The sequence below is a fragment of the Coptis chinensis genome, chromosome 9, assembly GCF_015680905.1.
Source record: "Coptis chinensis isolate HL-2020 chromosome 9, ASM1568090v1, whole genome shotgun sequence".
Taxonomy (NCBI): domain Eukaryota; kingdom Viridiplantae; phylum Streptophyta; class Magnoliopsida; order Ranunculales; family Ranunculaceae; genus Coptis; species Coptis chinensis.
The window spans coordinates 53,332,916-53,355,001 of NC_141464.1; the positions used below are offsets into that span (position 1 = coordinate 53,332,916).

General features: G+C 35.5%; 1 protein-coding gene, 1 long non-coding RNA gene and 1 pseudogene across 2 annotated transcripts; all 3 read right to left on the reverse strand.

Moving 5' to 3' along the window:
- Positions 1–9,994: 9,994 nt before the first annotated feature.
- Positions 9,995–10,885, reverse strand: LOC147476675 (uncharacterized). The gene has a single exon (XM_086585794.1). It carries the CDS (start codon positions 10,883–10,885, stop codon positions 9,995–9,997), a length of 891 nt encoding a protein of 296 aa, XP_086441920.1.
- A 6,340-nt stretch (positions 10,886–17,225) lies between these two features.
- LOC147476676 (malate dehydrogenase, chloroplastic pseudogene) lies at positions 17,226–17,960 on the reverse strand (annotated as a pseudogene).
- A 10-nt stretch (positions 17,961–17,970) lies between these two features.
- On the reverse strand, positions 17,971–20,167 carry LOC147476677 (uncharacterized). Its single transcript, XR_015208481.1, has 3 exons — positions 20,027–20,167; positions 18,187–18,338; positions 17,971–18,075 (listed from the first exon to the last, which is right to left on the reverse strand). It is a non-coding gene; the product is annotated as an uncharacterized LOC147476677 (long non-coding RNA).
- Between the last annotated feature and the right edge of the window lie 1,919 nt (positions 20,168–22,086).

Sequence of the window (22,086 nt, forward strand, 5' to 3'; positions counted from 1 at the left end):
TTTAACAAACACTTTCCCGAAGATGAAGTATACCAATTTCTTTCCTTTAGCGATTGAATTTGAGGGCGATGATTATACACAAAAAGTAAATGAATCATTAGAGTCAATAGCATTATTTGACCTACGACGTGATGTCCACCAAATTGGAAGAATATCAATCTGCTTTTACTCTATGGATGCGACTTTCCTCAAGAATCTTTAATACCCACTCCACCATACGACTTAAAACCTCTTCCTTCGAATTAAAATATGTACATATTGATCGGATGGTAGTCATCCATTATTATATCATCTCGATTGATGATGATCAAGAGTTCCATTTAATAGATGTCATTCAACAACACCGTTACGCTATTGGATGGTCCCTCATGACATTAAGGGCATTGACCCTAATGTATGCACCCATCGCATACATCTTGAAGAAAATGCTAAGGCGTCACGTGAACCGCTTCGGCTTAAATCTAAACCCAACCATGAAAGATGTGGTCCGGGAGGAAGTTTTAAGATTACTCGATGCAGGTATTATTTACCCTATATCCAATAGTATTTGGGTGAGTCCAATTACACGTTGTTCCAAAGAAATCGGCATTACGGTTGTGCCTGATGATAAAGATGAATGCATCTCCGCCAGTATTCCAATGAAATGGCGAATATGTATTGACTATCGCAAAACTTAATGCGGTAACTCATAAGGATCACTTTCCCCGCCACTTCATCGATCATATGCTTGAACGGGTTAGCCGGTCATGCGTATTACTATTTTCTTGATGGTTATTCAGATATTTTGAGATAGTCATAGATCCTGCTGATCAAGAAAAGACTACGTTCAATCCTTTTGGTACATTTGCATATAAGCGAATGCCTTTTCGGCCTTTTGGCATGCACACTCGTACTTTCCAACGCCGCATGCTTCACATTTTTCGATATGGTTGACGTTTTATGGAAGTATTCATGGATGACTTTTCAATATATGGAGACTTTTCGATAGCTGTCATCAAATCTTGAAAAGGTCTTTACACGTTGTGAAGAGAAAACCTTGTTCTTAATTGGGAAAAATGTCATTTCATGGTTAAAAAGGAATAGTTTTAGACATATCGTTTCAAAAGACGGAATCAAAGTCGACATTTTTCATGTAAGTTTTTCTTATATATGAAAAATAAAATTGAACAACGGTTAAGAAAAGAAAGTTAGTTTAAAACATTATTACCCTTTCGATGATTGAAATTTTTTGTTGGGTCAATATATTTTTTTTTTCTTTTATCAGTTTCTTCTTCCAAGACATTGTTTACACTAAATGTTGGATACATTTCATGCATCTTGTACTCGTTTATCACAACTTTGAAGATGTATGTCTTTCAGTATTTTCTTTAGTTCTCCTTTAATTTCATCCTAAATCATTGCCCTCGCATTATAGAAATTGAAATGCATTAATATATATTTTCCAAAAATTATACTTGGTATCATTAAATAATTGTATATTTACTTTCGCCTTTAAATTCATTTTTTAATTTTGTCAAATGGTTGTTGCACTATGTATTACGCTCTATTTCCAAAACAACAAATGTTTGTTTGATTTGTTTCATCTTTGCACACAAAGTTTAAGATAGTACATTGCATAAAAAAAAAACATAATTAAGAAGATTAGTAATATATAAATTTTATGTGTTTTGAAAATTTAATTTGTTTACCCTCTCAAATGGTTCATTGTAAGTAGTTTTACATTCCTTGCAGTATGGTTCATCCCCGGTTTCCACATGTTTGACAGTACAGAATTTGCAAGATTTGTAGTTCCAACGATTTCCAAAAAGCTTTACGAATCTTGCTTTGCAAGTGAATGACTTTTTCTACAAATCAATATTTAAATAATGAAATAAATAACTTTTTTGCATGCGTCTTTGCGTAATTCTAACATTACAAACTAACTTGGTTGCATCTTTCCTTGCCTAATTTAATTAGGTCAGTGATGGTGACTCTGTCCTTACTAAGTACTTCCAAAAGTGAAGTAGGTTCACCTTCTTTATGTTCCTCAAACTCTATTTGAATGTTTTCGGTCTCAAAGCTGCATTAGATTAGATTTATGTGTCAATATATATTAATTACTAAATAATAAACATATTAGATTATTTTTTACCTCTTTCTCATTTCATTAGACCGGAGGGATATCCAAATTGAAGTATACTTGTGTTCTTTGATGTGACGGATGCTTTAAAGACAGCTATGGAGTCAAATTAGATAATAATAAAAATTAAGTTTTTAAAATAATAAAATTAGACATATAAACATCGAGTATTATTGAATAATTTGCATACGTCCAATTTTTTTCATATAGAGTGACGTTAATATGACTATGACAATTCCATTAGAATTGTTTAGTCCAAAGAATTTTTTTTCTGAATCTTCACCCCATAGAGCAATATTCAGTTCATAGTTCCTGCAAAAAGAGAAAAGAGATCAGAAATAAGAATTTATTTTGTAAATAAAATTGTCGAATTATTTATTTTCTTCCTATGTTACCTCTCATTCATTAGTGTAACATCTCTGAAACCATATGGGCTTTGAGCTGATACTTTTTGTAGAAGCCCTACAAAATCTGTTTAGTAGAAAATGTTATTACAAAAAATACATGTACAAAACAAAAATTTAAGTAATTAATAACATACCAACTGTGTTGATCACTTTGACATAATAATCTTTTTTCTCCATGAATTCTTCAAATTCAACAAATGAAAATTTGTGGTGCCTGAATATTGATGTGTCTTCCTTTGAAGTTGTCATGACTGTTTCTTTTTTGAATGATATTGTGAAGTTGAATCTCACAGGTTGAAATTTAAATGGGGCTGCCTTTACCTCAAAATTTTCAAAATAATAAACTTCTCCTTGTTTCAATTTTGTGTCAAAGTCCTTTTGCAAAACTTTATCGATTTTAGCATGAATTTGGTTTTCCTGTCAACAACCTTGAAAATCTCAGCAGTATAACAACTTTGTTTTTATCAAAATAATGCTAATTATTTGTAGCAACAAAAACATTTAAAATTATCAAATAATGAAACTTGAATTTTAATATCAATAGCCTAAACAAATAAATTTTACCTTTTCATCAATTAATATCATCTCAGTTCCAAAGAGTCTTTCCTTAAACCGTGATATCCATAGTCTGCTTACTCGTGCTCTTATTTTGCAAAATCCTGAGTTAAGGTTCAAAGTTCGTCAAAAGTTTTGCACTTCCTTGCCATTTTAAATGCGATCAAAACCATTAACAATATCAAAATATTGTTAAAAGCATGTAGTTCATGGAGTATAAATAGATTAGTTAAGATTTTACCTTTTTTTGTTTAGGAGTTAAGAATGACAATTGTATATTGGTATTGTATTTATAGGTTTAGTATTAGTATGAATTAGAGGTTGAATTAAACTATTGTTCTGAGAAACGTAGGTAATAGGAATTTAATGTTGAACAAAACACTTAAGTAAATCTTTCTTAAAGAAGATAAACTTTGACATTAATATAGTCTTTATTTCATTGGTCGTAGTAGATAAACTTTGAACACAACGTTATTGTTGAGAAATCGTATGAAGATAAATATTAACCTTTATAGTAATCTAGTGGTAGATTCTATTGGTATGAAGATAAACATTAACCCTTATAGTACCGTACCTTGTCTTTTTTTCAGTCGTAGTTGCCTCATGCGCTTTTAAGTTAAAGGAGGGCCTTAATATCGAACATGGAATGCTCGATCCAGTTGATCCGCCATATAGGCTGGATCGCGTCTGCTAGGGATAGCCCAGTTTTCTATAGAGTTCCTTCCTTTACCACGATGCGGGGATTATATGAAAATGGATGCCATAAATATATGGGTTTATGATGGACTTCATAAGAAGAGGTCGTCGACCTTCTGAATTTTGCGAAGATTTGTATCTTAAGAGACTGAGTTATTATTTGATTTGCGATATCAACCGTACTCGGTCTATATGATATAAGATTTTTACAGAGGCGAATCTAAATAAAGTCAGATGAATGTGTAAAGGCAAGGATCCTCTAAATTAAGAACCATTTAAGTTACACCTAAATAATAGTTCACTGCATGAGATGAAGATTAAAGATGGAATTTACAGTTGCCACGGTAAAAAAAGTATCAAAGTAGTCAGTACTCGGTCATTACTATTTCTTGATCATTTATTGACTCAGTCGTCGCAGGGGTGGCAAATGAAGTTGTTTAATTAGCAAATGACAAAAACTATGAAGTGAAACAGATAGAAAAAAAAATCAACATGGATTATTTCATGTTAGATCAATACCTTCATTACGATAAGTAATGTATTGATGGAGTCTATTTGATAGTGATTATCGGGCATTAGTTATGGGCCGCCTGCTTTTCGATTACTCTGTTCTGTTAAAAAAATGATAAGATTAGGAGATTTGCATGCTTTGAAGCTGAAGAACAATGAACAACTAGTAAAAACTAAATGCAGTTAATAGATTAGAATAGAACAGAACTTTGTTGAAGATAATAGGAAGTTGTAGTTAAGAAAATATATTTTTAGCAAAACAAAAACCAATGAAACAGAGAACCATTGTTAACCAACAACAACACAAAGAAATTGCAAGAAAGTGTTGCTGAGCTCAAGACTAACGGAAGTAGAACTCAAGTGCCAACACCTTTTGAAACTTTTGCAAAGTCGGTATCTTAAGAGAGTGAGTTATTATTTGATTTGCCAGTTACCTTAATTTAACATATGCTATTGGCAAAAACTCCTCTTAAGAACACCTAGTATGAAACTCTTTGTAAAGCACATAGAAAAATGATATAACACAAATATGGAGAACAACTTGATTACTTGACAACTACATTATACTTCTCTTGACTATTCGGGGTATATTCAAATGAGTCCGCGACTTCCCACAACTAACTAGAGCATACCAAAGAATAAATTCTCTTGCAATATAGAAAATTTTAATGGATCCCGGCCCTAACATATAATGCAAAAAATTATGTAATTGACAATATTGACAACTTAAAAAGATGGATGGGATAGTCCTATACTCTATGGTAATGAACATATATGTTGGTATTGATGAACAACCAAAAAGAACGTCCCTTAAGTTTCTATGTCGAAGTCTTGATCGAGGCAGAATGAAGTCTTGATGTTGGAATATCATCGAACAACTGTTATTTGGAATCCTTAAGGGGGAAGCGGTGTCATTACACTACTACTACATGACCATACCTATATGAAACACATGTAGCAAATCAAAGAAAATAGTCATGGTACACAAACTGCTTGGTCTAAAGTTTTACCAAATAGTTGGTCTAAAGTTTGCATAGCCAGGAGGAAGTATTGATCTTGATGTCTGAAAGCTTTATATTCTTAACTGAGAATCAACTGTTGTAGCTTCTATTTGTTCATCGACTGCTGGATCCCCCCACCTTTAGTACTTTTGTTAATAGTTTCGGAAGAAAAAAACTTGCCGTGAAGAGAAATCTGAAATGCTTGCATTGGACATCGTTAATGCGGTGAATTGTGTTTGTGTTCGAAGCCATTCTGGAAATCTGAGTCCTACATTGCAAGAAGTCATTCCAATATATTGGAGTTGAAAGGGTGGAATCCAACCTGATGCCATATTCACAATGAGAGAGTTCCACTCAATTCTAAAAAAACTAATTTGGGGAGTTTAGCAAAAATGCAGCGTCAAATATAACACCATTGAGAGAGAGTTGCTAGATAAATCCAATCCAAGTCCATCGATTTAAAAGTTGTCCTAGACTTTCGGGAATGGTCCCATTCAATTGATTAGATCTGAGATTTAGTTGTGTCGGGTTTTGGATCCTCCAAATGACACGAATTTTATCGTGAGTTGGTTAAGGTTTTGAGATCTAGTTTTGTCAAGCTTGACAGTCTGCCTAAAGACATTGGAATCTGAATAGTGACAACAAAGCTCAGGAAACAAATACTAAGAATCTCATTGCATATATCTTTTAATAGAACAATCCACATTTACTCGAAATCGAGAAAAACATTTACAGTAAGAAATAAAAAACGAACTATTTGATACAAAAGGAATCTGTAGTTCATTATCTTTAAACAAATTAAATTCCACAGATGAACAATCACTTGAAACAGCTTCCTAGAAGAATCACCACATAAAATCTGTAGTTCATTATCCTTAAACAAATTAAATTCCACAGATGAACAATCACTTGAAATTTCACCACGATTCAATGGCCTACATCGTAGAATGTATGAACTGGTGTCTTGGGATTAAGTTCCATTGTTGGATAAATAATGTGTGAGTTGAGGGATCTTACGAAATTATAGTAAACTCAAAGGTCATGGAGGAACCTCTTTTTACAGATTGTCTAGCTGATGGTCTGGTATATGATTACCCAGTACCACCTCTAGCATAACCTGCTAGTGGGAGGGATAATTGATGTTCCTAAGACATTCGATTCCTTGTGTGTCATTCAAAGCAATGAGTGAACTGAATTGGAAGTGGTCCGACATTCACAACCGATAAATACCAACAATCAATGTGGTATTGTTGCTCCATAATTCATAACCTAGTCGCGAACACGAAGGTAGTGTACTACATCCATTTTGTATGTAGCTTAAACAAATCTCTAGAACTGAATTTGCCAAATTAACACACCGCATTCAGATACAAACTTGATGTGACTCCATTCACATTCAGAATTTCAGATGATGGACACCGCGGACCACAGTCTAAAATGAAACAACTCACGCATCATAACATAAAGGTTCATCAAGTTTGGTCAGCCAAGCTTAAAATATAAATACAACACAACATGTAAATAAATAGGACAACATCAAATTCTGGCCAGGTTGATGACAATCAATCCCCTGTTCCAACCATCAAACTCTTTGAGTTTGAAAATCAAAAATTGAATCAGAGATGTGCAAGTATAACATTGATTAAAAAGGTGTGTGTGTGTGTGTGTGTGTGTATAAACTGATCGGCATTATGATCTCCTTAAACAGTTATTCAAAGCTTACACCAAATGCAAGTATAGTTGCAGTTTGCTTAATTTGTGCGAATGTGTGTTACCGTAATATGGTATTGTCAGTTATAACTGGTCAACAACTCACCTTTTTCTTGGCTAGCTCAAGTCCGACCAGTTTAATTCCTATATTCCCCTGTCAAAGTCGCATTAACCATTACCTAGACAAGACTTGACAACCTTGCAATATCAATGAAAACAAAAGATAGGCATATTTTTTTTATCGGAGGTAATAGGCATATTTTTATATCCGATTCCTAAGATCGACCTTGGGCAAGAGTCGGATGTAAAGTTCCTACATTAGATCACACTTGAATGATGTTGAGTGTCCAGTCAATATCAATAAAAAAAAGTGGAGACAGCATAAGGTTTTTTTCATAAATGTCATACGTAATAGGACAAAGAAATTAGACAAAGTTGGTATGAAATAGACAATGAAAAATACAATCTTCTCTACGGCTTCTAATGCAGTATCATCAAATGACCATTCCAGCATTCACACATAGTATTTCTGCAAAAAACATGTATACAATTTTAGTGGTAAGTCCTTCACAGCAAAAATTAGATAGTAATAGAGCCTTACAATCACTTGCAAAGGAATTTCTAACGCAAACAAAAAATATTAATAATAATATTACAAAAAACATTAACTATTATGATGTTGATAAGCTTAATCATAAGAACAATACCTTAATCAAATTGCTTGAAAAACCTCTTTATACACAATGTTCTGTGTATATCCTTTTGGCTCATCGTCTTCACTTTTTATTAGAAATTTTAGTCCCTGTCTAGATGTTGTTCTTGAAACAGCCACATATAATTGGCCATGTGTGAAAATTGGCCGTGGTAAATAAATACCAACATGGTTGAAAGTTTGTCCTTGGCTCTTGTTTATAGTCATTGCATAGCACACTCTGATAGGAAATTGTTTTCTCTTGAAAACAAATGGCCACTTGGTGTCACTCGGAGACAGGATGATTCTTGGAATGTAGACTGGATCTCCTATATTACTACCTGTTATAATTTTTGCTTCAATAACTTTGGATCCCAACCTGGTCACAATCAACCTAGTTCCATTGCAAAGCCCTGCACTCTGGTTCAAATTCCGCATTAACATTATGGGAACACCGACTTTCAGCTCAATGTTATGGTTTGGCACTCCTGAAAATTGAAGAGTATTCAAAAATTCTATAAGATAGAGAACGTCTTGTTCAGCAGACTTTCCTGCAAAATAATTAAATAATCTTATAAGAAATGTAAAAACGTCTAAAGGAAAACAGTTTTTATTTATTTATTTGATGTGCTAACCTTCTATGGGACAAAGTGAGTCCTGCACTCAAGTAACTCTGTAAATCTCCGGTAGTGATGAAATAATGTATGAGTTAGTTTCATCAACTGTTTTCATTCTTAGGGGCTAAGATGCTTCTTTCCTTGAGGTACTTAACGAAGTTATGATTTCGCAAAATCTGGATAAATAGTTGACACAATATCTTGGATAGAGTCATCGGATTTTGGAATAAGGAGATCTTAAGAATTTGTATCCATGTTCGCTCAATATCATTCTCCATAGCAATTCTTTGCAAGTTTCCATCTCCAAGATCTAAAACCCACTTGCTAAAGTCTTCTATAGAGCTAAGCTGTTTTAGGGTCTACTTTCGGTCATTTTGTAATCTCATGTTTTGAGTCAAATGAAATACTTTACATTCTTCCCAGATTTTGGACCTGTCAAATATAGATAAATATGGTAAAAAAAATAAATTGTTCAAAGTTACTAAGCGAATTATTTGATAAAATTGTGTTTTTTGATATATCTAAAATCATACCTATTTATTGAAGCGTCAACAATGTCACCTCTTTTACCCCTTGGAATAACTGGCAAAATTTATCCAAGTCACCACCCATTAGAAATGTTTTCCCACCAAAAGCGTTTGGTTTCTTCATCCATTATGTCTTTTAAAGTTCTATCAACGGCTTCAAAACCATGCCTATGAGTCATTGGTGCTTCATCCCATAAAATAAGATCGGCTTTTCTGTATGAGCTTGGCGATTAGCTTCATGTTTTGAGATGTTGCAAGTTGAATCTTCATTGGTAGGAATTTGAATATTAAACCTTGAATGTCTTTGTTAAAAGCCTCTTGGTAAAAGGAGTGATGCTATTCTGAAGAAGCAACCGCAAAATACAATTTTACCTTCTAATCTCAACTTTGAAATGATAGTCTTATACAAATCGTTTTTCCTGTTCCACGCGCCATAAACAAAAAATACACCTCCATTCTGTGAATATATCGCTTCATGAATCGATTGGAAAACTTCCCCGCTGCTTTCGGTATTAAGGGCTTCATGCAATTTAACGTTATTCATCACGTAATGCACGACAGTTATAGTCAAGTTCTTCTGCAATTATTTTATTCCCAGCTGGCATTTGGTCCTTCATATCCGGAAATGGAAAGTCCTTCCACGGTTGCCAAAGTTTTTCCTCTTTTGAGCATGATATTTTCAATCTCACCACGAGTGTAATTTTTATTTTCTCTTACGATAAATTCAATGTCCGATTCCCATTGTTTCTTCTATACCGATATAAGATGTCTTCTCCAAGAGCATGATGATGTTTTTCCCATAATTTTTCAGGAAATGATATCTCGCACTTCAACATTAATGTCACAAACAGTTCACGTAACGCTTTAGGGCTTTGAAATCCGCTGGCCTATTTCAGAGCATCATCCCACTCATTTGTCATCATCAAAGCAAACCTAGTGCCCCGACGGGGTAAATTTAATTTAATAATATATATATATACAAAAAAAAATGTGCTAAATGAAATCAAATAATATACATGCATAATAGGTGTCTCTAATTATGAAAATCTTTTAAATTTTTGGAGCATTCATTTTATAAGTTACGACATGCGCTTTGAAAGTAGGATAAGTAGTTCCATTTATTGTTCGATCTCTTCAAAGCTTCTAGGGCCTTTGACAATATTAAGCAATATCGCAAGTAAAATCTTTCTCGATGTAGGGTGAGCATAGTAGACCGCGGCCGATTTTTTTTTTACCACCACCTTTTCTTGGAGTCCACTCTTTACTTTTGGTTTGCCAAACCCATTTAGTTGGAAAATCCATGTAAGTCAGTTCTCTGGCAGACGTGTACATGGCATTTGCTTTAAGCCACTCTGTAAACTTTGTCTTTGATACATTCTCGCGCTCTATGACTTCTTCTGGTAGATCTTTATCACTGTAATAGACCATTTGCTCTCCTTCAAGATGGAATGGCAACCTTTCTACGCTTGGGTTTCTGTATTGAATTTCAAAATTCAATAACCTCCAACATGCTTCAGAAGCAGAAAGATAACGACAATCAAGAAAATGTTCAACTTCGTCTACATCTCTAATGGTTTGTTTCCCTGTGCCTAAATCTGTCGCGACATTTTCGACAATAATGGCAGTGGCTCTGTCTTTGCCCTTGTTAATATACTTGAAAAGATATTTGATCGACCTCGCCTTATTACAGTGCTCAACATTTATGTGTGCTTGAAATTTCACACACAAATCGACATTATGTGGTATCACCCACCTATTGTCCAGTTCTTCAGTTTTATCAAAAACTTTAACCGTGACTTTACGACCATTGTTTCTTCTCCTATAAACGGTGAAGTCATTGTGATCAATAGAAGTCTCACTGCAAAAGGCCTTAGGATAGTGTCTAGAGCACTTATTTTCCAACATACATGGCGATCTTGAATTTAAATCTCCACAGGGCCCATGTATCATAAAGCTGTGGATTTGCTTCATATGCAACTTTATCTTAAAGTCCGGAAGCTCTGGCGATATTAACTTATTGATCCGAGTAGGGGGTCTTTGGCTTGGCACCATTATCCAAGAAAAGCAAGATATGAGCGTGTGGTAAACCCCTCTTCTGAAACTCTATTGTGTATATTGCTGCATAACAAAAGTTGGAAAGTATTATTTCTCTGGCATAGTCAAAACTTGGAAAAACAAATTGAGTAGAAACTTTGGTTTACAAAAGAATATTATTATTGCTTCGGAACAGATTATATGCACGTCTGTGTTATTTTTACAGTTTTGAATTCTCTTGTAGAATTTAGAGAGACTATTACTGGCATGGCTTAGTGATTATTATGCCTCGAAGATTGAATCTGCATGCGTGATATGAATAAGAACCGGTTGCAGCATCTTGGGTTGTCGCGCATAAGAGCGCTTTCCTTACTTATGAAGAAGGTGACAACTGACGCTCAAGAATAAGGGAAGATCTCTTAAGATAATAAAGCGAACTTTTTACTATAGTGAACTTCAGTTCAATTAACAGGGGAGAAAGAAAAGATTTGTATATTAGAATTCCATTTGTGTCGATGCTTCGGTTCTCGGATTGGTTATCGCGAATCAAGGGTGCTACTATGTATGCGCATTCAGCATTGAGAGTGTCTACTCTTGTAACTTTAGGATTTACTTGTGAATTAGAGATCGAGTGCAGTTTTGGTTTTTTCTCATTACAGACAAAATTAGTTAGCGGTATCCTAACTTAATATTTGAAAGTCACATTTGGAAACTTAGCAAATAGCATTCTTTGTGGTTATTTGAAATCCAGTCTTTTATTAAAACTAATTATTGGAAAGGTTATTGCTTGCTAGCATCGGGGCGTGTTCTTTGAACTTTGGTGCTTGTTGTATCTCTACTGAAAGTCAACGTAATTCAAACTGAGTCTGTGTTAATTTAGGATGAAAATGAAGTTGATGATTGCATATTGTGATCGCCATCTGTCGAGTTCAATTCAATTGCCTTCTTGTTTGATGGTTGTCGTCTTAGAGGAGAGCGGACTCGGATGAGGTATCTATTTTTCTATCAATGTGTACTTCATTTTAATCCAATTCATCAGCTTCATTTCTGTGCGTTTAACTTTTGAGCTTGATTGTTGATATTACAGCTTCAAATGGGGGATGGTGATGAGATTGATGCAATGCTTAACCAAACAGGTGCATTCACAACCAACTTTGTGGGCTAATCGACTACATCTGTAATATGGTTGGGAGAGGTGAAAAGGTGGGGGGCTATATATTATGTAAGGTTTCAATCAATGCTAAGACGTGTTGAAGTAATGTTCCAGTGTCTCTCATACTTCAACATGTGTTTGTAGTTTTCTTTAGGCTTTAGTTTATCAGTTTTACTCTGATTCTCTGATGGTGTTTTTAGATAAGTTGTTAAATGTACTGTGTGAACTCTTAATTCTGTTTTATTATGGATTAGACAATGTTCAATGTTTAGAGGGAGTGATTATTGATCGACGCAAAGAACAAATAATATCTTTGTCACTATTACTTTTTGCCTTTGTAGGGTCTGCCCAAGCTCGAGAATCGAGAGATTCACTTGCGTATGAAGTCGGACATTGTCGTGAAGGTGAATATTTTGTAAGCGGTAAAATATTATTAGTCCTAAAGTATCACTACGATTTGGATTCTTTAATTAGTTTATTTTCTGCAATGCAGATCGGCGAGAAAAGGCTCCAGGTTCCTTTTGTTGAAGCTCGTGGTCTTTGGATTCACCGAAGAGAATGGAACCCCGGTGGTATCCGGGAACCGTGAATATCTTGTTTTACTACTAATTTCTGATGCAAAGTTTGTACTTGAGATGCTTTAATGTTCCAAAGTCTCTCATACTTCAACATGTGTTTGTAGTTTTCTTTAGGCTTTAGTTTATCGGTTTTACTCGATTCTCGATGGTGTTTTTAGATAAGTTGTTAAATGTACCGCGTGTGAACTCTTAATTCTGTTTGTTATGGATTAGACAATGTTCAATGTTTAGAGGGAGTGATTATTGATCGACGCAACAACAAATAATATCTTTGTCACTATTACTTTTGCCTTTGTAGGGTCCTCTTGGCTCGAGACCGAGAGATTCACTTGAAGAAGTGAAGTCGACATTGTCGTGAAGGTGAATATTTTGTAAGCGGTGAGTAAAATATTATTAGTCCTAAAGTATCAACTGCGATTTGGATTCTTTAATTAGTTTATTTTCTGCAATGCAGATCGGCTTGAGAAAAGGCTCCAGTTCCTTTCTTTGAAGCTCGTGGTCTTTGGATTCACGAAGAGAATGGAACCCCGGGTTGTATCCGGGAAACCGTGGTCGCAGCGATCTTGTTTTACTACTAATTTCCGATCTTGTAAGGTTTTGTACTTGAGATGCTTTTGAGTTTCGTTTCTTAAGGTTCCGGACAAACATGTAATTGGTGCTTGTTTACTAAAGCATTCTAAACGTAAAATTAGTGGAAGATTTGTTAGAATAGAGCGATATAATCAAAGTACATTTGATTTTTTCTTTTGATTATATAAACGTAAAAGCGCATAAATACTTTTATAATATAAAGCATTCTAAACGCGTTTGATAGAAGTAATCCTTGATAGTCTTGTCTTGACATTACTATCCTAACATCAGAAATATTTTTTTTTTTCATATTTATTTTTGTTGGATCGGTTGTTCAAGCAAGAGGTATGTACTAAGTTTTCTTTATTTATGCCAAAGAACTGATGGCTTTTATGCATTTTATAAATTATAGGCAAAAGAATTAAACATAAAGTCTGACCTGCCCAAGCTTTACCAAAATGTTTACGCCCGTTAAATCGGTCATTAACTCGTGCAGTTTTATTTCGAATACCCGAGCAATAATTTCAGGGACATCTTCAGGTTTTAGTCCCTTAGAAACCTTGTCCAATGCCATTTGAATTTCAGGCCATTTGGGGTTGCAAGTAAATGTGGTGAAAATATCGAGTTCCGACCCATCCGAAATGGCTATGGCATCCCCGATAATTTTGAACCATATATCTTGGACCACCTATAAAAAACAATGGTAAAATTAATCATTTGTCATTATATATTTATTTTCAAAGGTTGCAAGTGAGTATTTGGGATTTGATTGAACTTACCTGTAAAAGACGATGGTAAAACTAATCGCCTACCAACAGATGCAGGTTTAGTATCCCCAGAAACAACAACGCATCAACCATACCTTGGTATAGTTCAGCACGAATCGTATGTTGGTTATTTCTAACCCACGAAAGCCTCATTTCCTCAGCAGCAGTGTATGCATCAATCCAAAATTGTTGCTTCAATCGACCACCTCTAAATATTGTTAGTCCTTCATTTGCTCTCATTTGCATTCTAAAAGCATAATACTCTCTCATGGTAACATGTTGTCTCTTACCAACTTTACTACCATTTTTGTATTTTATTTCAGGTCTATACCCATCAGCTCCATCAGGAAATAAGAGAGGGTATTGCATTGACATAAAACTTGGAAAAGTCTCATCGATCCTCTTCAAGCCGTATCCTTTCTTGTCAACAACAACGTCACGGTGGCCTTGAGATTCATCTCCATTACCAACAATGAGACCAACTACCTCATTAGAAGTTGGCATGTTGTATACTCTTCCGTCAGTCTGTCTTGTACTAATGAGTCTTATACTAACATCAGCAATTTCAGATTCTGTAAATCTATCTCTGGCCATTCTGTAACTCTCAGCTATTATGTTGTTTTCATTTAACATTTCAATGAGTCCTGCTATAATGTTTGGATCTAACGGTTTTTTCTTTTCAATCTTTTTACTAAAAGAGTTCAATCTGTTTTGCACTTCATTGGCTGTATCATATACATTATAACTCGCCAAATTTAGGAATCGACCACAGCGAAAGAACAAAAACGAAATTAACAGGTAAATGACATGTAATCACAAAATTATTAAGAAAAATCAAATGTCAAATTATTTTCTGCATTGTTCATTAAAGAAAATTATACATACCAAAACAATATAATATTTTGCACTTCATTTGTCTTTGTATATATGTATAACTCCACCAAATTTAAAAGCTAACCTGAATTGGTAGCAAGGTTCCAATTTTGTGATGATTCTCGCCCACTTATCTTATAAACATATGGCCCCTTTCCGTTGTTTATTTTTTATCAACCACTCCTCCAGTTGGTGTGAAAGCAAACATCGAGTTATACGCCCGTATATTTTCTCTATAATTTGCTGACCTTGTACCACTTTCATGATCTAGTAGTTGGTTTAGGAATGGAGGTGCATTAGCCAAAACAGGAAGTTGAACTTTTCCATGTAGGCAACATATTCCAAACTGTGGTTTTTTGGTTTGTCTTGTTCGCCCAACCCTTTCTTCATACCATAATATTGCTCCACAAAAAGAACACACACAGTTTGGTTCTCCAAAATTCCATGCTTCTTGAAAATTTCCTGTGTAAAAAAATAACAAAATAACACAGTTAAAATTTTTACATTCTAAATATCAAAATAACATATATTTAAATTCTTACTTGTATGTTCACTTTCTCCAAGCATCATGTCTTCATATAAATTGCTTTCTTCATCAACATTTGATTCACATCCACTGATTTGTGAATAGTAATCATCATCTCTGAGCGAATCAAAACAGTTTCTTTTTCTTTTGAGGTATGTTTTTTTTTTATGGGAATTTCTTTTATTAAATCCTTCTTTAACTGATTTTGCAAATCACCAACACCTAGAGGTCTATTCCTCTTTTTTGCTAAAGAAGACATCCGATTAGATCGATTAAATTTACATTCTTCTTTACTTAGTACCGGAGTACTAAGAATTGGTTTTTTTGCCAAACAATTTTCAGGGTCAGATACGTTTGTTCTTGATCTTCTTGCAGCTCTAGGTTTAGTTGTACCATGTGCTGCTCTAGCACTATTTGTAATACGCTTTGTTGTCCCTCTTGCAACCATATTAGAACTGTAAGTTGCATAAGACATAAAATTATTATTAAGAACTACTAAAATTTACTAAAACAAATATAATAGCTATCAATAAAAGCAAGAGGTCTATTCCCCGCTAGTGAAACAACTTCAACCAGTTTCTAAGATAATAGGAATGCTGCTGGAGATGGACCAGAGGGAGGTACTGCATCTCATAGAGGCCCCAGATGCACTGAAGCCCCATCTCCAAGCAAAAAAAAAATTGAATCAAACATAACATAAACAGTAAGAAGAGTACCTGATTTGGTGAACAATGTACAGATATTGGTTGAGTATAAAGACGGTAAGGAGGTGTTTTGGTTGAGTATGGTAATAGGTTTTTGGTTGAATGTGTATAAGTGAATAGTAGATTATGGAGAATTAACCAAATCTAGGGAGGTATTTATAATTATTTAGCATTCCTTTTTTTTTAGGAGTTGCTTCAATTACTACGTGATTTGTATAGATATAGGAGATAAGGCATGATTTGTATATATCTTAGATAAGATTTTTTTTTTCCAATTATCTTAAATTAAGCAAATCGGCCTTAGTTTACTTGCAAAGGGTTGTGTTGAAACCACGTGATTGCCACTCATTGCATATTGTTCTATCTCCCAATCATTGCATCTTCTTCTCAGAGATAAATTCCATGCCTCTTGTTTTCCGAGACTTGAAATTGAGTTTTTTTCTCTTGTGTTTATCTTGTAAATATAGTGGTCATCTCTCAATCAATTATTTGTTATTACCGTTTAGCTCAACTGTCCTTTTATGTTTTCACAATACTTAATCAAAACAATATTTATCCAGGAAAAAACGTAGGCAAGGAGCCAAGGATTGAAGCCAAAGTAATTCACCTAATATAAACAAATTCATGAAAGCTATAAAAAACAGAACAAAGTAAACTGAAAGCAATGGTTCCACATTCACATTGGACTACTTTAAAGCATGAGAATTCCTATGGAATAGCTGTACAAAACTATTTAAAGAGAAATAGCTCAAACCAGAATCCATTCATTCGCTTCATCTAAACCCGTTGTGGCGTCCGTTGCTTCAGAATAAACTGCTTCCACCTTCAGATCGTGTCTCCTTCGGTAAAATCTTGTCATCTTGTCCTCTAACTTCGCTAATAGTATCTTCTCTTCGCCTCTTTTGGATAGTGGTTGCATACATATTTTACCATCCCTTTCACTGGAGCCATCAAGTAGCCAACCAGGGTCATCTTCGTACTTAAAACCCCAAACCACTGCTTCACGGACGGAATCTGCTGCCCATCCAAGATTCTCGGTCGATGCAGAGCTGCACATGAGAACCAAGCAAACTTCCTATGCTACAAAACCCGAGACAATCAATCGATGGCGGATGTAAGATTTTTGAACTTCTTATTCTTTCACTAAAACCCATTAGGTCATTACCGCTAGTCTATTATTTGACTCTTCAACGCTTCAAACCGATGTTTGGGCTGCCCCGCTTGCAGGCAAATGCCACACCCTTCTCAATGCTTGACTTAAGCTCGGGCAGAGAGCTTCTAGAGCCTTTGCCTCATATTCAGTCAACCCTTGGACATCTGAAGATATCACTGCTTCCACCCCATTTTACCGAGCTTAATCCTAGATGCAAAGAATGGCACTCGGTAAGCTCGACCGATCGAATGAGCACTCATAGACATCCGTGATCTCCATCCGAGCACGGAGAGATGATTCGACAAATCTAGCAGCTGCATATGCCATAGAAAGTGTCGCTAGAACCCTCACGCCTTTGCTTCTACAACTTCTGTCCCAAATAAGTTTTGGATCCTCCCCTAGCTCTTCAATTTCTTGACCAGTAAAGTTTGTACCGGTCTTGTCTTCGACAACAAAGGTAGAATAGTAATTCCAAAGATGTCCTCCCACAACCGGGACATCTACATCAATGAGCCGCAGTTTCTTTTTCTGTGCAACAAAAGTGTTTGCCCTAACAACATCTAGAGTTGTAACACCAAATAGCTTCTTTGGATTGTAGACACCCTTTTGCTTGAGTATTTCCGCAGCAATTGGTAATGTGGAGTTGTTATGGGTTCTTGATGATGTGGATAAAAGCATCCGGACCAGGTTGTCCGCAATGTTCCTCAACCAGGGTCTTCACAATGTTGGCATTGATGTTGAAAAGGTCATCACGGGTCATACCTGGATTTGTTTAAATCTCCCTAATCTATTTTTAATTTTCTATAGACTACAAATAGATTTAAAGAGATTTAAAGAATTGACAACCTATCTTTTACATCCACTGTTTGGAAATACAGCAAGTCCTTCAAACAAATAAATTAGAGAAAATATTAGGATTGAAAAAGAAAAAATGAGAACACAATAATTTAAAAAGTAAATATGGACCTTGCCTTCTTGGCTGCATACATTCTTACCTTGACTCCAGATGGATATTTCTACTCAACACTCCTGATGACTCTCACAGCAACATTCTGACACATGTCCCTCATAGCAAAACCACCGAGTGGCGGGTATTCAAAGAAAGTCTCCACGACCATGGGCTTAAACAAAATCATCTTCACATATCCTGCATCAAGACGGGTCTGACCATCCTTGGAAATACCAGCTTCAAAACCTCCAGTAGTATAGTCAATAATGAGGACATCACATCAGCCTGCGCTGGGAACTACCAGTAATCATATTCTTGATGAAATCCCAATGGCCGGGGCATCAATACTTGGTGGTCACAAACTTCTATAATGCGATATCAATGGTGATACCATGTTCCCTCAATGGTGAAAAAAAAAGCCATCCGTGGATTGTTTTTGGCAGGAGCTGTTTTTCCCTTTGGCCACAAAGAATAAAAACGTGAGTACACAAAAATGCAAGAAGAACAATGGAAGTAATCCCTGATCCAATTCCAACCCAAAGAGCCTGCTCCTTCACACCTGATGCATTTCCACCCGAACCTAATGGCTTTGATGGATAAGAAAGATCCCCTCTTTGACCTAGCTTAAATATCTCCAATCCATTCAATAATGCATCGGGCCTCGAAGCACCAAAGAGATCTATTAGGCCCTAACTAAATCCAAAGAGTTTCAATCTTAGAAGACCATATCGAGGTAATCCGATTTCAGTACACATGGCAGTGACCATCTTCAGTAAGTTCTCTTGTCAATACTTCGTTCAGTTCATCAAAAAATACTCCGTCAGCCACAAACTGTTAACCCAAAATGAAGACATTAGAAAAAAAATAATAATAATATTAGTGAAAGAGCCAGTTTGCATGTTTTAGCAATCAAAACAGAATTAAAACAGAAGCATGCCGCATACCTGCCAGACATGTGTGTCAACAGGAATAACATGGTGTTGGTCTAATGAAAATAGAGCAATGCAAAGGCTACGACCTTTGGGACCAACACCGTAAAGTACGAGAGAGCTTCAACAACTTTATTAAGATCCAAATTACGAAGAGAAGCAAGCCACTCTACACCTCCACCGTGTTTTGATTGCAAGGACTTAACTATGCCAACTATGTATTTTGCCCCCATTCATTATTCGCAACAACCAAAAGAACAAATGGTAAAATGTCGGATGGGAGTGGTCAAAAGACCATGTGTTCCACAGCATTCTCAACCAATCTAACACCAAAAAGATAACAGTTACCAAATGCAAGAATGGTAAGTTGGTAGATCTTTACAAAAATCCAAAAGAACTAAATAAACATGTTCGATCATCTTAATCATTATCCGAGTTGATAAGAAGATGATTGACTGATCCCCCACTGGGTATTAATTATCGTGTCCTGACTCCTGAGACATATAACTGGTCATTGTTAAAAGAATGTATTACACACAATACGCCAATCATAGCTACAATAAAGATAGAGGCCGAAGGTATACCGTATACTCCTAAACATGGCAACTTGGAGACTGCCTTGTTTGAAGTATTACCAATAAAATCATTGATTAATGAGTTAATGTTCCGTTACACTATGCTGCTTCAAACTCCACAAAATTTTCCAGCTGAAGTTGCAAAGTATCAATGAAACTTCATCTCCATATTTTATCCATGAATCTAAGTGAGACGTGACAATATAATCTGCCTAAAATATGTATACTTAACATTACTTATCCACATATTTGATTTACAATCTTTTAATGCATACCTATTCAATTGACCATAGCTGGTAACATCACTAACGTAACACACGCAAAACACACACACACATAAAAAAAATACACTTAGATACGATTATTTCACCTACTATCGTACCTCAATCTAAAGCGATGGCAATGGGCTATAGTCTCAACCTCCAATCTCTCACTTGCTTCTTGACTCATATTCCAACAAAAAATGTTTCGGAAAGAGCTTTGAGTGTTAAATCTTGTGTAATTCAACATGCTCATTGTCCTGCAATTACTAAAACTTGTGAATCATTAGTAGTTAGAAGATCAGCAAATTACCCGACCTAGCATTTGGGATTTCGATTTTATTCATCATTAAAGAGTGAATATATGGTGAGCATCCCGTTGTAATATATGATCACCGTTTATGTTTGTGTAGTCATAAAATGTTCACTTGTACTAATTCAACACTAATAATAACTGCTGAGGGAAAGATGTGGGAAAGTGAAGCAAAGAAGTTAAAGGAAAATGTAAGGTCTACTATCTTCAATAATTCGGAGTGGTGGGAGTGTTATATAGGCTAGAGATGATTGATAACCTCTCAGAGGATGGGTTTAAGTTACCATTTCAAGAGGAAATCAAGAATTTCCTAGGTGGCATAGCTATGAGCAAAAGCAGTCTTGGGCCCGTCGGGGAGGACCTTCATGTTGTGTCACTCTACTTTAGGCTACTTGAGACAATATGGCTATAAAATATCCCAACGTATGAAATCCTTTAAAAAAAAACACCTTAAACTGGGATGAATAACTCTGCTTTTAAATTCCAATGGCCAAATGTCTCTTATCGATGTTAGGTACTTCAATTTGTATCCGGACATCACATAACTCCTTGTTTGTGTGTGGATACTGAGATGTTTTAATTTCTTGAAGGATGATAGCAGACGATTTAAATCAAGCCTACACAAAGACATTAAAGGAATGTTGAGTTTGTATGAAGCTTCTAACCTTGCATTTGAAGGGGAGGATATCCTGGATGAGGCTAAGGATTTTACAACCACAAACTAATGCACGTAGTACATAGCCTAGTTGCTTTAAAATCTACAACCACCCTGAAAATAGTGATCTGTTTCTTTAAGAAGCCACCTACTTCACACATTGAGGAATACACGAAAAATAAATATTTGGATAATTTTCAACAAATCTAACACCAGAAAGAAAGAAGTTACCAAAAGCAAAAAATGGTAGCTTAGTAGGGTCATCATCTCAAAACAACCTCAGGCTAACTACATTCTTGGCAAAAATCCCAAGTCCATGAGCTACTTAGTCGGGTATGGAGCGAACTACCCAGTTCATGTTCACCACAGAGGGGCTTCTATTATCTCCACATCCATTCTCCATTCAGTGGTGGAATGTGTAGAAGGGTTTGAGAAATGGTACAGTCAAAAAGACGGAAACCCCAATGTTATATTTGGAGCACTTGTTGGAGGTCCTGACAGTAAAGATAAATTCTCCGATGAGCGGTACAATTACGAATAGGGAATAGACTGAGCCTACTATTTCTGGAACTGCTCCTCGATCTTGTTGGCCTTTTCTCCAAGTTGCATAGCAACAGTGTCAGAGGAAGTTCAGGTATTTTTAATTTTTATTTGCTTTAACATACAACTATACTTGGAGTCGATAGAGCAAACCTTGCTCCTTTATCAATTCTCTGTCCAATTGTACCGTCATGTCAAGTTTCCTATAATCTGCCCTTAAAACTGATAGCAATGTCTGCACGTCTCCCTTTGGTATACATTCAGCGGTTTTAATTTGCAATTCCTTTCCAAAAGGAACGTTACGATGTGACCCATAACTTAGAACATAGGTTCTTTTCAGAGTTGCTCTCAAAAGTACATTTTTGTAGTTCTATGGTCCCAAGCAGGGGAAGTGGGGAACTATCATTTAGTTTGCTCACATATGTGGTTAAAAAATTTTATGGCTACTTAATAACTACTCTACTCAAACTCGATAACATGCAAGAACCTACCATAGGAAGGATAATGCGAGGGCATGTAAGGTTCTCCTATCTTTTGCCTTTTGACTCCTATTTATTGCTAATTACACTCTTCTTGATTTGCGGGTTCCTCCTCTCCTCCTAAGCAGTCCCCGTTCCACAAAGACCCAAGATCAAGTAAGTATTAGAGCCTCCATGTCAATTACAATTAGTATT

What these genes read in the sequence shown, in the direction of transcription:
- LOC147476675 (XM_086585794.1), bottom strand. Translation starts at nt 10,885, where the DNA reads ATGGTGCCAAGCCAAAGACCCCCTACTCGGATCAATAAGTTAATATCG.